This window comes from Trichinella spiralis (assembly GCF_000181795.1).
Source record: "Trichinella spiralis strain ISS 195 chromosome Unknown Scfld4, whole genome shotgun sequence".
Lineage (NCBI taxonomy): Eukaryota > Metazoa > Nematoda > Enoplea > Trichinellida > Trichinellidae > Trichinella > Trichinella spiralis.
The window spans coordinates 2,856,241-2,870,548 of record NW_003526943.1 but is presented as its reverse complement, the minus strand read 5'-3'; the positions used below and the strand labels follow the sequence as shown (position 1 = coordinate 2,870,548).

At 32.1% G+C, this 14,308-nt stretch overlaps 3 protein-coding genes across 3 annotated transcripts; 1 reads left to right on the top strand and 2 right to left on the bottom strand.

The window, feature by feature from the left end:
* Window positions 1–3,354: 3,354 nt before the first annotated feature.
* Tsp_00731 (KDEL motif protein-containing protein 1) lies at window positions 3,355–6,688 on the bottom strand. Its single transcript, XM_003376473.1, has 8 exons — window positions 6,564–6,688; window positions 6,309–6,511; window positions 5,072–5,298; window positions 4,581–4,658; window positions 4,109–4,516; window positions 3,709–3,918; window positions 3,549–3,638; window positions 3,355–3,483 (listed from the first exon to the last, which is right to left on the bottom strand). The coding sequence occupies exons 1-8, from the start codon at window positions 6,686–6,688 to the stop codon at window positions 3,355–3,357; spliced, it is 1,470 nt and encodes a 489-aa protein (XP_003376521.1).
* A 1,099-nt stretch (window positions 6,689–7,787) lies between these two features.
* Tsp_00732 (ribose-phosphate pyrophosphokinase) lies at window positions 7,788–9,488 on the bottom strand. The gene is made up of 6 exons (XM_003376472.1): window positions 9,324–9,488; window positions 8,966–9,149; window positions 8,734–8,832; window positions 8,554–8,678; window positions 8,108–8,281; window positions 7,788–8,040 (listed from the first exon to the last, which is right to left on the bottom strand). The coding sequence occupies exons 1-6, from the start codon at window positions 9,443–9,445 to the stop codon at window positions 7,788–7,790; spliced, it is 957 nt and encodes a 318-aa protein (XP_003376520.1). The 5' UTR covers window positions 9,446–9,488.
* A 1,284-nt stretch (window positions 9,489–10,772) lies between these two features.
* Tsp_00733 (circadian locomoter output cycles protein kaput) lies at window positions 10,773–12,948 on the top strand. The gene is made up of 9 exons (XM_003376471.1): window positions 10,773–10,868; window positions 10,924–11,029; window positions 11,084–11,167; window positions 11,242–11,407; window positions 11,861–11,967; window positions 12,007–12,166; window positions 12,226–12,284; window positions 12,346–12,551; window positions 12,631–12,948. Exons 1-9 carry the CDS (start codon window positions 10,773–10,775, stop codon window positions 12,946–12,948), a joined length of 1,302 nt encoding a protein of 433 aa, XP_003376519.1.
* Window positions 12,949–14,308: the final 1,360 nt, after the last annotated feature.

Below are 14,308 nucleotides of genomic sequence, written 5' to 3'. Positions count from 1 at the left end.
AAGCATGTAGCCATTGTCACCCAGTTTTATTCATAAACAAAGACCTACATTCGATTACAATGATGAAATGTCTGATTTCAAAGATGTGCAATATAATTAATTTTTAGTTTTTAGATAATTTGAATAAAATTTAATAATTTTCTTTGGGATCGTCCCACTTTGTCCGGTCCAGATTTCCCCTAACTCTGCCCCCTATTGGTGATTGGCGAGTCGTTGATTGGCTGTACGGCTATTGATTACTAATTGGCTAATGAGTTATATTGTTTTATTTGTTATCCAGTTTGCATCTATAATTGGTTGAATAACTTGTAGCACTTGATTAGCTACTTAGCTTTGGTCATTGATCGGACGATTGTTTTCCATCAAAGTTTTCCCAAATATGGGACGCTTAACCAGTAAATCACCTAATATGGACATGAATAATCACATTTCTTATTTTTTGAAACAAAGTTCTTGTTTTATATGTAATGTGGAATAGTGTATATGTGTTTTGGATTTAGCAAATGATGCTTTTAAAAAGCTTTGTCTTTTTACATTTCATTGATTACTGAAGATTATTTTAATGTGCTACATTAATCCGCTGTGTGAATCTTTGTTCACAACCAGTATTAATCATTATGATTTGTGTGCTTGAGCGTGTAGCACTTCCCTTTGTCTATTAGCTTTGTTGATTGTTTGAGATACAGACTGATTCATTACAATTTATTCATATTATTCGAAAAGATATTTCAAATCTAAGACAGAAATAGAACCAGCTAGTAATGCCCACTGAGAAATAAATAGAAGAAAAATAGAACTGACGGTCCTGTCCTTTACGAATTGAATATCTTTATTATCCAATTGCATCATTCTGCAAAAAATATAGAAGCAACAAATGAACTGCTTAAAGAAGAGATAACTGAACAAAGAGAGGTTAAATGGACATGCTTATCTACGTCTGGGTCATTCATTGTTTTCATAATTCGACACGTAATGACGTTTTACGATGGCAGCAAAGCTAGCCTTGTCAACTTATTTGACAATGAAGAAAGCTGTGCAGCAATTATGTCATGAGTCAGGTCAAAATTCATCACGCAGAATTTTCTGAAATTTCACTAGACCAACAAACATGTGCTGCAGTTAAATTTCCCCTAAACTAGCCAAAAGCATTTTCAGTTCAATCTGTACAGCAGCTACGCTGCATCTGAGAAATTTTTTACATTCCCTTGATATAGTGTGAGTGCAGCAGATACTTCTTGACATATACCATAGAAATGCACAAGTACAAAACATACAATGATATTGGTGTCTGGAATTTTTACAGTGCTACAAACACACACTTTCTCAAATGAATTCATTGTGTGACCAAGACAGTGAACCTCATGATAATGATCACTTTCAACAGTGGGAATGAAATTTAGGGCAGCAAATGAAAGATCAATATATGCTTTATGCATGCCGACGAGGATAATTAGCAATAATCATATTTTGGCAGAACATATGCAGTGCTGAAGAAAGATGACGTTGCTACCCATGATGGAGTGAACTTGAGATGAAAAATAATTTTCTTTGCTTTCACTTTGTTTGGTGAAATGTTTTGAAAATGCAACAGATCTTTTTTGATCTGTCACGTTGAACATTTGGTTATCATCGTAATACAACAATTGCAACTTGAATGTTTAGTCAACCCAGTAGTCAGTTTTACTTTAGATATTGAAAAACAAATTTAATACAGCGTACACAAAATGTATAATCACAAATTTTTATTTTAAACAAAATTCCAGATTTTATTTTTTATTTAAATGAAGCATAAGAAGAAAAACAATAACTCTTGTAAACAGAAGCGAAAGAAAGATTAGAAAGATTAATTCTTCTGCAAACTAGAAATATTTTCAGGGAGCAGGCAGGCAAAATCAGAAAAGTGTTTCGATGCTAACATTTAGTAACCACCACTCTCAGTTTTAGTTCCTTTGTACTTGAATAGCCCTCAACTAGCCTTCATCAGAACAGTATCTGTCAAACAAAAAACAACTTTAGGCATAAATCTCATTTACTTGTTAGCTAAGAAGGAAATTTATATGACGAGTGAAAGCAACTGTTGACTAACATTTTTTGAGCAGTGTTTATGAACGTGGGTGGATAAATGTAAAGCACTTTGGAAGCGGAAAAAAAGCGATGAACAGCACCAAGCAGAAAAGCTGTTAAAGCTGCTTCAAATTTACTCTGAAGTGGACATCGCATACTTTGATGTCAGCATTTGTGGGCCATTTGTGTGTGATTAATAATTTTCTGTCAACATCAACAAAAGGCATAGGTGCCACAGAAATATAAATCAAAGTTGATCTTCAATAGTAGATAAAATGAGAAATGAAAACTAAATATTGTTGCAGATTGGTATTTAAAATGGAATTCTGAATAAGATATATATTCGGGATATAAGCTATCTAACTGAACTGTTGACTGTTCCTTAGCCGCTGGCTCACTGTCTATCTTGCTCCAACTGAATAAAATTGAATTCTACTTCATAATTTGGTTTTGAATTATCTACAAATAACTAATACAGTCCACTCCTTAGTCATATTTAAGTTCCATTCTAAGAGATTTTCAAACAGCTGTGTTTAGCGTGAATTTCCTTGCGCTCTTTTCCTCATCATATCTTTAAGATCTTTTAGATGATAGATGCAGTAATGATGTAGTTCAGTTTTAAAACAAAAACATTGTTATAAAATTTTGGAAATGTGATTATTTATGTCTATATAAGAGAATTTAATAATAAAGCACCCCATATTTGGGAAAACTTTGATGGAAAAAAATTATCCAATCAATGATCAAAACTGAGTGGCTAATCAAATGCCATACGCTATTCGACCAATAAGTGATGAAAACTGGGTAACTAATAAAATAGCAGAACGCATTAGCCAAACCGCCGTTTACCGATCAATCGTGTACAGCCAATAAGCGACCAGCCAATCACAATTTGTGGTCGAATTTATGCGGACAAAATGGGAGTACAACTGTTCATAGAATTTTGCTGAAAACTTAATTTTTTCCGTTCAAAACATGATTCTTGTAATTTACATGCTATGCGAGCTTAGAATTATTTTATTCGCCGCCATGATAAAAATATTTCATTTAAAATTTAAAATATTTTATTTATTTAAAAAAATAATTTTTTTGCCTGCAACTTTAAAATGAATTTAATATTTTCAACTTTCTATCTGGTAAAATATAAATAATTTAAGTAGATAATTAATCGTAAACAATTTGCATATTAATATTAATTTTACGCTTATTTTTGTGCATTATTAATTTACATGTTTTTATTTACTATTTCTCATTCACACACTGAGATCATATATAAAAAGCAAAAATAATTTATAATTCATCATTTTTGAATGCAATATTTGAACAAGAACAAAAAACATTTGAATCAGTCTTAGGCACGCTTTCAAACTTCTCACTGTTGATGTTCACCAGTGGCTTCTTTAATATTTCAGCATATTTCTAAAAAGTAAAGAAAAAATTGTAAAACTTAGCTATAATGTTTATATTTTCTGTTAGATTGTTACCTTGAACACGTCGGCCAAATAACAGTACGTTGCGCGTGGGGTCAGATATGAATTGACAAAATTCTGGGCATTCTTGATTATAGTTTTAACCTAAGCATTGTATTTAAAAAGTTAATGATTTACAAAAATTAAATAATAAAAAGAACAAATAAAAGACAACTTGATCAGGATGATTCATTGACCACAGAATCTGATCAATTAAATCAGAAAGATCCCTTTTTACTGGTACATAATGAACCCATGGCTTCAACAATGGATAAAAGTGTTCGTAATAAATTGAATCTTGCTTCAATATAATACTGTTTCCGGCAAGCAAATACATAAGTCGATAAGCAGCGACCGTACCATCAACTGAGATTTGATATTTAAACTAAATACATATTACTTAAAACCTATAGCCTTTAAACGAACTATTAATTGCTGTCAAAAATTAATTGTTTAATAATTTCACCAACAAGATAAACAGCAGTTATAAAATATACTACTATGCATATACATATACATATATGTTATTTTACAATGTAAGTTTAATAAAAAATATTACAAATTTTTAAAATTACTTCAAAAAATTTCGGCATAGCTATGTTGTGAACTGGCGGCCCATAAACATCCACTTTATCAGTGAAGAAAAAGAAATGCGTCAACTTCGCATCCAATAGATCAGGGTATTTTCTAGAAATGTTAACCAAAAGAAGTCTTTCTTTTGATGAATCACGACCTCGCCAAAATGCTTTATTTTCTTTCTCTTCCCATGAAATGCTACGCCATCCTTGAGCAACAAAAATATTGTCTGCACCTTTTCTCAAAATTGAATGCATCATTTCGTAAGTAGGAAGGACAATATCCAAAGAGTTGTTTGATCCGCACCAACTTAAAATTGGTAGAGGTGAAACTACCTTCAAATGGTTCATTGTCATTAATGGCCAATCACCCAAGTTTAATAAAAAATCCATATCTGGTAAAATAAACTAAATAATAAATGTTTGAAAAGGATGAGTCCAACTGATGAATGATCGGCAACTCTTTTCTTACTTTACGACTAATGGACACTAACATTTCGTCAGAAAACATTTTGAAATCGCAGTATTCACCAAAAGTTTGTCGAAAAATCTAGAAATTTTTGATTTACATTTGTTAATTTATTTGATAACTTTAAACTTTGGCATAAACACATTAAAATTCAAACGTATATATAAGCAAATAGAAGATTAACACGCATTACATTGTACATTAGACTTTAACATTCATTTAAATTTATTTTTTAGCTATTAAACATTAAAATAAAGCAATAAAAAACCCAATAATAATAATAAACTTTTCCCAACATAATAATATTTAGATTATTTTTCAGCATAGAGTAAAACAAGTGCATTAATAATTAATAATGCGACAAATTTATAGATCAAATAATGAGTCAACTTTTACTTTTCCTTAAATTCAGAATTTCATTTTTATATTTGACTCTAATTATTAGTATTATTATTCAAACTATAATCAATTATCAAAACTATTCTAAATCATACAATGTTATCTCTAATTTTGTAGTGCACATAACTGTGGGAACGGTTATGCACACCCCACATTGAATAGGCTTCTTCCAATACTTTTGTAATTTCTATAGCACCTTTATTCCACTGAAGAAAGGATTCATTCAGTGAAGATAACAGATCTGCAAATTCTTCACATTTAGCTTTCACAAACCATTCTTCTATTGGTATGGGGCATTCGCACTGTTCTGGATGTAGTGGTCCTATAAAATGAAAAAAAGACGTGCCCACTTCCATTACTTCCTAACCCAAAAAATATCAAATACTACCACACAAATATAATAAATACAGCGGATATAATAACTACTCAAAATATTTAAAATACTTTAACAAAATTAATACTTAAATGTAAAATAATCTTTAAAAGTTTTTTAATTTAAAAACCAAATTACAATTCTATGCTTAATGGTTACTTTGAATTAGCAACAACTTGAACTTTTGATCAGTTTATAATTTCTGAATAATTTCAAAATCATCAACTAAAGAAACCTACAAAAAATGCTAAAAGCATAATAGCAAGCATGAATCAAAAAAGCAAAGCAAATATCATTCTGGTTTACAAGAAAATGATTTTAGACTTCTATTTGAAAACGAGTTATTTGATTTATCACTTTTTATTTCAGATAACAATAATAAAATGGACATTAATTACGAGCTTATAACCGCAGCAACCTATAGTTTTCGCTGTATTTTTATTTTTACACTTCAATTTACAATTAAGAAGACATTTTTCACACGCATCTGTTATTCCATACATAAATTTATTATGTTAGCTGCCTGTATAAAGATTCATATTTTGTAAATAGCAATGTTCGAATAAAAAAAGCAAAACTTCATTTTGGTGAGCCAGTAATATACATGTTAATAAAACTTACTATAGTTACGCGCGTTCATACATGCACTCAAGTTTACAGTACATACCATTATAAAACCAATCTTTATCAAGTGAGGAACTTCCAAATACACATTTATGAATAACGTTGCACAAGTATTCCCAGATATTTTATTAATGCACATTTATTGTAGAATACAGAAATTTAACTTACTTTTCAGTAATACGATAAGATGTTCGTTTCCATATTTCACATAATATTACAATATTACGCAATACGAAACATACAAAATCATACTACTATAGAAACTGAATAACTGCTGACTTATACTATATTTTTCAATGCCAATTAAATTATGGCTGAAATGTAGAAAAACTAACCTTCTAAAAGTAATGGATTTAATAACGATTTTCCTGTAGTCGATTGAATATCTATAGCTAAATTTGCACAAGAAGCCTGAATATCGAAAAGATATATATATGTCCCATCATAACAATCAATAAGACGATCGTGAACCACACAATTTGAATCTGACGAAGATGGTAAAATGCGGAATAGATTTGAATCCACTGATTTTGTGATGCTGAAATTAAATTGTGAAATTTTAATTCTTCTTCACTTTATAAAATGCTCACTTTTGTCCATTTTCATCCACTAATTGCAAAAATATGTGTCGAAGAGGCAACGATAATGATGGAAATCGAATTCCATCACCATAAACAGCAACAGATGCGAGATCAGAATTAATTACTTTAAGCATTGAAAAAACAATCAATACAAAGCAATATGTAATCATATTTTTACACATCATATAAATAGAAAACCGCAGTTTTGGTTTACTGTAGTGCTCAAGACTTTTCTTGTTACTTAATTTCATGTTCCAGCACTTTATTTGTTTATATTAATTATTCAGTGCAGTATAATATAATATAATATAATATAACATAATATAATAACACATTACTTATTTTTTTAAGTTCGACATTATAAGAAGAGTGTAGCATTTTAGTAAAGTTGAATAAATCATTACCGTTAAACAAATGTTTCTGTTGAAAAATAAAAGGTTATTTATTCTTAATGTGCTAAAATTGAAGGAAAAATGATAAAAACTGATAATAAAGTAAAAACAAGAAAAGCGTTATTTATCATCTGCATGCCGTAGCTAAAATTTATTAATAAAATCAAATATTTTCAATGTTTTATAAAAGATCTAATAATACTATACAAACAGAGAAGCAAAAAGTACAGAAAAATGAAGCACAATAAATAAAAGATGATAAGCTCTTGTCATAAATACTTTTGTCATTACTTGAATTTCACCATTACTGTATTATTGTAACTGCATTCGTGATACACGCAGCAAAGCGTGAAAAATGGCAGCTTAGTTCGGTTTCTTAATGGGAAACATGAAAGCTTCAAAAACATTTCAAGCAAATAATAAATAAATTAAGAAAGAAAAATATTTAAAACTTTCAAAAATTAACAATGGAAGAAAATATTTTCATGGTAACAATGAAAAACGAAAACAGAAATAGATCGTTTTGAGAATGTTTATGTTATGACAGCTCGAACAACAATTGATCATATCAAAATTCTGGTAAAGCAAATCGTGATATGCTATGCGAACAAGAAAATTATAATTTAAAATACTCTGCTCAGCAGTGCTGACATGTCAAAAGAATGGATCGCCGTGCAAAGATCCAACACAAACAGAAAACCGACTTCGGCATAATTCGTTATTCTTCCACTCAGTTATTTTATGTTTTAACTTTTATTCAAAATGAAAATAACTGCACTTTATGCATTTTCAAAAGTTCAAAATCAAATTTCTGCATTCAATGCTTCATCATCAGTCATAACTATAATGGTACGTGAGAAAATAAATAGGAAACCGATTCACCATTATGAGTTCTTCTGATCGCTTCTGCTAATATCATCGATATATCTATACATTTGATTTTTGGGCAAAGCTTCATGTTTTCTTCTTGTGGAATTGTGTTAGTTACTACAACTGCTTCAAATACAGAATCATTTAAGCGTGATAATGCTGGGCCAGAAAAAACACCGTGAACACATATGGCAAAAATTTTCTCAGCACCTGCTTCTACTAATCTAAATTGTAAAGAACATAAATATTTTTTTTCTAGTGATTTTGAACTTCAAATTTCTCTAAACATACTTTTGGGCAGCTAGGCATATTGTGCCACAAGTATCAGCCATATCATCCACTAAAATTGCAACCCGTCCTTTCACGTCTCCAACAAGAACCATTTTATCTACTTCATTAGCACGTTTTCGCTCTTTATGAATAAGAGCAAAATCGACATTTAATCGGTCAGCAAGGGAAGTCACTCTGAAATAAAAAATCACTAATTTTAAACAGTATATTTAATTAATGACAAAAGAAATGAATGCATCACTCTCACATCATTCAACATTCATTCATCCTAATACCAAACTTAAAAACGTATACATAATTTTCAACAAGAATATTTAAATATAAAACTTCACAAAAACTATACTTGAAAATCTGTTTTAAAAACTCTACGTGCGGTCTACTTTGTTAAACAGAGCAGAATTCGAAATTCTATTTTGTCATAATAGTCACAGTTTATTACCACCTACCTTTTCGCACCACCAGCATCTGGAGACACAATACACGCATTTTGCCAATTAGGTATGTTTTCTTTAACGTATTTTAATATTGCTGGCTCGGCAAATAAATTGTCAACAGGTATATCAAAAAAACCCTCAAAAATCACACTTAACCGCATAATTAGTATACTTATGAAGAATTAAACAAACTTGAATTTGAGAAGCATGCAAATCCATCGTAATGATGTGATCAGCTCCCGCAACGGATAACATGTTTGCGACAAGCTTTGCTGATATTGGAGCTCTACTCTGAAACATGAAAACAATTCAGCATGCCATTAAATATTTAATTATTATTATGAGTGCATGCAAAATTTCTAATTCATCAAATTTTTATTGTATAAAATTCAAAATGAACTTTTTTTAAAAAATATCTACAAACCTTATCCTTTTTATCCTGTCTAGCGTAAGGATAACAGGGAATAACGGCTGTAACTCGAAAGCTGCTGGCTATTTTGCATGCGTTTATCATGATTAACATTTCCATCAAATGATCGTTGACTTCACCACAACCTGACTGAATGATATATACATCTTCACCTCTTACGCTTTCACCAATTTCTACGCTATAAATATTTACAACATTAGAAACAAAAGATACATAGATATTAGCCAAAAGTTTCACAAATAAAAATTAATAAATAGAGTTGTAAAATCAATTAATAGTAAAAAACATAATAGTTAGCTTGAACAATAAACAAATAAGAAGTTTTAAAACACATAAATAAGAATTCACCAACCATGTTTCCTGATTAGAAAACTTTTTTGCTGTAACCCTAGCATTTTCGATTTGCAGACGTTCACAGATTTTATTCGCAAGATCACGGTGTGAATTTCCAGTGAACACTTTAATGTTTGGCATATTTTCTTACCCCAAAACACTTATGAACAGTTCAGCAAACATCTTAGTGCTACTGTATCATGAAATAAAGTATGTCATACAGATTACTCATGAATAAAGTTATGGCAAAACAGATAAATACAGTATTCCACATTTGAAACAATAAAAACAAAAGGAGTCACGATTAGCTTGTTTGATTTTAAAAAGTTTTATATAAATATTTTTGCAATGAGCAATATTTTTATCATTTATTTATATAAAAATGCACTATATACACACTTTATTAAATTAATTTGTAAAATTCATAAGTACGCAAATCAAATTTTACGGTGAACAGTTTAAATTCACAGCACTTTACAAAACCACATGAATTCCATTTGGAAAAATCATTAAGAACTGTATGATGATGACTGAATTCTTAAATTTTCATATACTACTTTGTTTTATCCTTTGTTCGTCTTATCTTGTTAAATGAAATTGAGATATTTTGTAAATAGAAAAATAATAGTTCAATTTCTCAAAAGAAGTTGACTAATTTTAAACATTAATTTTCACAATAACATATATCAATAAGCTTTTCATTTCGAAAATATAGCAAATGACGAAACTTACAGTAGAAAAATGAACTTGACAATCAAAATATCGCAGGGGACTTTCTCGACAACTTTTTTGACAGCTCCTTTGAACTGAAATGTTCAGTAAAAATTTCGTGATATTTCACAATGTTTTTTTAAATTAACATGTGATGATGCATAATATCTAGTGGACTGAAATCTGTTAGTGGTTTTTACAGAGTACTGATTTGTTAATTATTTAATTAAAAGGAAATGGCACACGAAATATCCGAATCAAAGAGGTAAATGATATTTTTATGGTACTTGGTTTGAAATTTAATATTTTCGGCATTATTTTTGGCGTTTTATTTATATTTAACCATTTATTTGCTAAAATTTATTAAAAATCCAGTTTCATTATGGTAACCTATTCAATTGGTTTACCGTTTTTTTAACTTGACGTGCCTTCTGATTCATTGGTGTTTATTGTGTAATTTTTAGGCAGTCACGAAATTTGAGCGAGAAACGTCGTCGAGATACGTTCAATACTATTATAACAGAATTAGCTAGCATTGTATGTTCTGACGGTAGAAAGTTGGATAAATCGAACGTCTTGCGACAGACGATAGCTTATTTGCAAAAACAGAATTGTATTGTATTTTATTGTATTAGCTTGATCTAATTTTATTATCTGTACATATTCTGGTTTAGTTCAATTTAGCAGTTCGGAATCAACATCCGGAACGAGCGGAGGGTACAATAGAGGCACGACATCTTTGAACGAGTGCTTTTTGATGTTGCAGAAGTCGGTGAGCATGTTTTTGATGATCACATCCGAGACGGGACAGGTGCTCTATGCCTCAGATTCTCCTTTGAGAAGCTTGCGCAAGGTATGTTAGCTAGTTAAATTTTGAAAACTATTTCCATAAGATTAATCACAAATAGGGTTATCAAGAAGGTATCACCTTGATTGACATTGTCGACCAGATGAGTGTAGTTTCTTTCAAAAGCTTCATGAAAGAACGTTTAACTTCAGCCAATGTTACTGAAAGTAAATTTATTTTATTTGTTCAAAGTTGTGAAAAATGGAATTTATTATTTTAAGAAATATTTTCTTTTTACTGGAATTTTATTGACGATACAGAAGTGTGGATGCGATGCAAAGTTTCTGGACTGGTGGTGCGAAAAAGTGAGAATGTGACAAATATATGAATAATTATTTCCAATACACCAACTGTTTGGAATGTCTGCTCAAAATTTCAGGTGCTTTTCCAGAATTTGAGGAAAATTGTGAAGGCGAATATTTGTATTGTTGCGTGTGCATGCCACTGTTTCATGACGTCAGCATTCCTCTGCCACAGTTGAAATCCGTCTGCGAATTTGCTTGCAAATTCAACACCGAGTGGAAATTTTTATGCATTGATGAAAAGTGAGGAATTTAATTGCTTTTTTTGTTTTGTTTTCTTTTCTATATATTATTTTCACATCATTAATATTTGGTGTGTTAATTTTTTTTCATTTTTATAAATAAATAGATGAAATTTTGAGAATGTTAAAAGTATATTTCACATTGTGAAGAACTTTATTGAGAGCTTTGTATTGTTTCGAAAAAAATGTCTACAATTTTACAAAACTTATTGTGAAAAACTTGGTCACGTTTTAGAATTAAAAAAAGTACGAAAATAGGTTATCAGGTTATCATGTATAAATAAATTGGTCACAGTGTTTTTATTGTAAGCATTCTTCGAAGCATTTGCTTTTATTAAATAGTTTGTCAAGTTGAATTATTAGAATAATTATATTAACATATTATACATTTATTTCAAAATATTAAGAATTCAATGCTAAAAATAACGCAGTATTTTTTGAAATGACATTCAAGTGGAATAAAAATCACCGGTTATACTCCATTTGAAATTGTTGGCTGTTCCGGTTACGATTATTATCATGCAGATGATTTGGAACAGATCAGTGCAGATCATGAAACTCGTGAGGGAACTTTTTTTTTCTCATATACATTTAATTTAGTCAATTCATATGTTTTCATTGTTGTAGTTATGCATACAAAAGAAGTTCTGATGAAGCCGTACCGATTTCAAATTAAATGCGGCAGCTGGATTTACATAGAAAGCCGTTGTACTGTTCTATCGTCGAACAGTTCCGTACTGTGCGTTAGTTTGGTTGTGAGGTTGTAGCGAAATGTTTTAAAACAATTATGCAAAACTTATATTTTCATTTTTGTTTAAGCAAAGAATCAGAGGATTGCAAGTCCGCATTATCGGTTCGAAATGCTTCTTCTTCTTCAAGTGAGCTGCTAAAAGAGATATTTTTTCGCTTGTGTTCGGTTATTTGAAACGTAAATTTCAGAAGCGACAGTTTCAGACAATTCGGTGGATAATTCATGTTCACGACTGGCCGTGCCCCAAGTGCTGAGACCTCAGCCTGGGGTATCGATCGAACATTCTCCGTTGCTGGATGATCGTTGCTGCACTGCTAGTGCAGCTTCTGCTGCTGCTGCTGCTGCTGCAGCATTTGCCGATTTCGGTTTCAGAAAAGCCGATCCGCAACCAAATGTAATGAATACAAAAGTTCACAGCGAACTTTTTGTCTCTTTTGTCCCTTTCACACATCCCAGCATATTCTATTTTACAGTATGCGGACGATTGTGGTCTGGTGGAATTGAATGCGGATGAAGAGCGGTTGCTCTGTGAACAGCTGATGCACCGTCAGAGCAGCTTGCAGGAACAAATCACCCAATATCAGACCGAACTGCAACTGCTGCAAACTCGTCTCTACATGTCGTTGGGTGCGACGACGACACCGAACAGCCGCAACTTGCCCGGTGCCGGGGCCGTGCCACACTTGATTTCCACGCACGGTGCCGCAGCTATTGCCGCTTTTCACCAGCCACAACCACCGGCAGCGGCACCAGACTGGGCGCATTTTCGTGCTCATCACCATCACTCTTGAACAACAACAACAGCATTTCTATTAGCATTGTTTGTTTTCTCCTTCTTCTTCTTCTTATTCCATTACAGTCAGTATATGGACAGGCAGAAAGAGACAGACAGACAGAGAAAGAAGTCTAGAGCTTAGATTTTCTCTTAGAGCGCTGTTTGTTGTCTTGGAAAAGCAATAAATAATAAATAATTTTGCTTTCACCTTTGTTTGTGAACATACACAGACGTGGTTTATTGTTTCTATGACACATCCACAAAAGCTTGTAAAGGCATATTTTATTTATTTATTACTTGTTGTTTGTTGTTACGATGAGCATTATTATTATTATTATTATTATTGTTATTACTGTTGTTGTTGTTTTGCTTTTCTTATGTTTTCTAGTCATTCAGTGGTCTCAGAAGCATAATAATGGACGACGACCTGTTGAAAGGGAACAGCAATTCATCAATTGATCCGCAGTTGCAAAAGTTCTTGGAAACCGAATCACAACGCCAACAATTTCAATACCTGGTCAGCATGTTGACCGGCAACTGTTGGGATATGTGCATCGGTGATAAGCCGGGCTCGAAACTTGACGAAAAAACTTCCACTTGCATCACCAACTGCGTCAATCGACTAATCGACGGCAGCACGCTGATCATCCAACGACTCCAAGAACAGTCGAAGAATCTCGCAACCGGTGATAATCCGTAACAACAACAACAATTACAACAGTTGAATTAAATTTGTTCGCATTTTGTCGACTTTTTTAAAATTACACTTTACTTTTTTTTGTTTTTTATACCACGATCATCATATACATATATATATATATATATATATATATATATATATATATATATATATATATATATATATATGTATATAATCGCGCGGTGAGAAAAACAAACAAAAGAAAGGTGTGTGTTTTTAAAAGAAGGCCGGAAGCGTGCGAACCCATTTAACCGACTGCATTGTTTGTTGAGGTAGGGGATAAAACAGACTGCGAGAGTCATCGATCGATCGTGTAGGCGGTGGATGAATAGCGTGCGGGCGGCGGTCAATCGATCGACGCAGGTGGGTGGTGCGAGTGCGAAGTTGTTCGTCAGGTTTCGAGCGCGCGCTTACACCGATGCACATATACAACAAGATGGCGGGCGACATGCCTGACCGGGGAGTATAATATGTTGGCGGTGGGGATTTGGTTTCCTAAGACCCTTTGCACCGGGGGGAAATTTGATAAGTGGGTGTCCCATATCAAAAAGGGAGGGCGGCTGTTTTTTTGGCTTTCTGGGGCGACCCGGGTGGCTTGCGAACAATTTGGAAGGGCATACCACCCACCACACCGGACAGAGACCCATAATAGGAATTCCTCCCCCCCTTCCTGGCC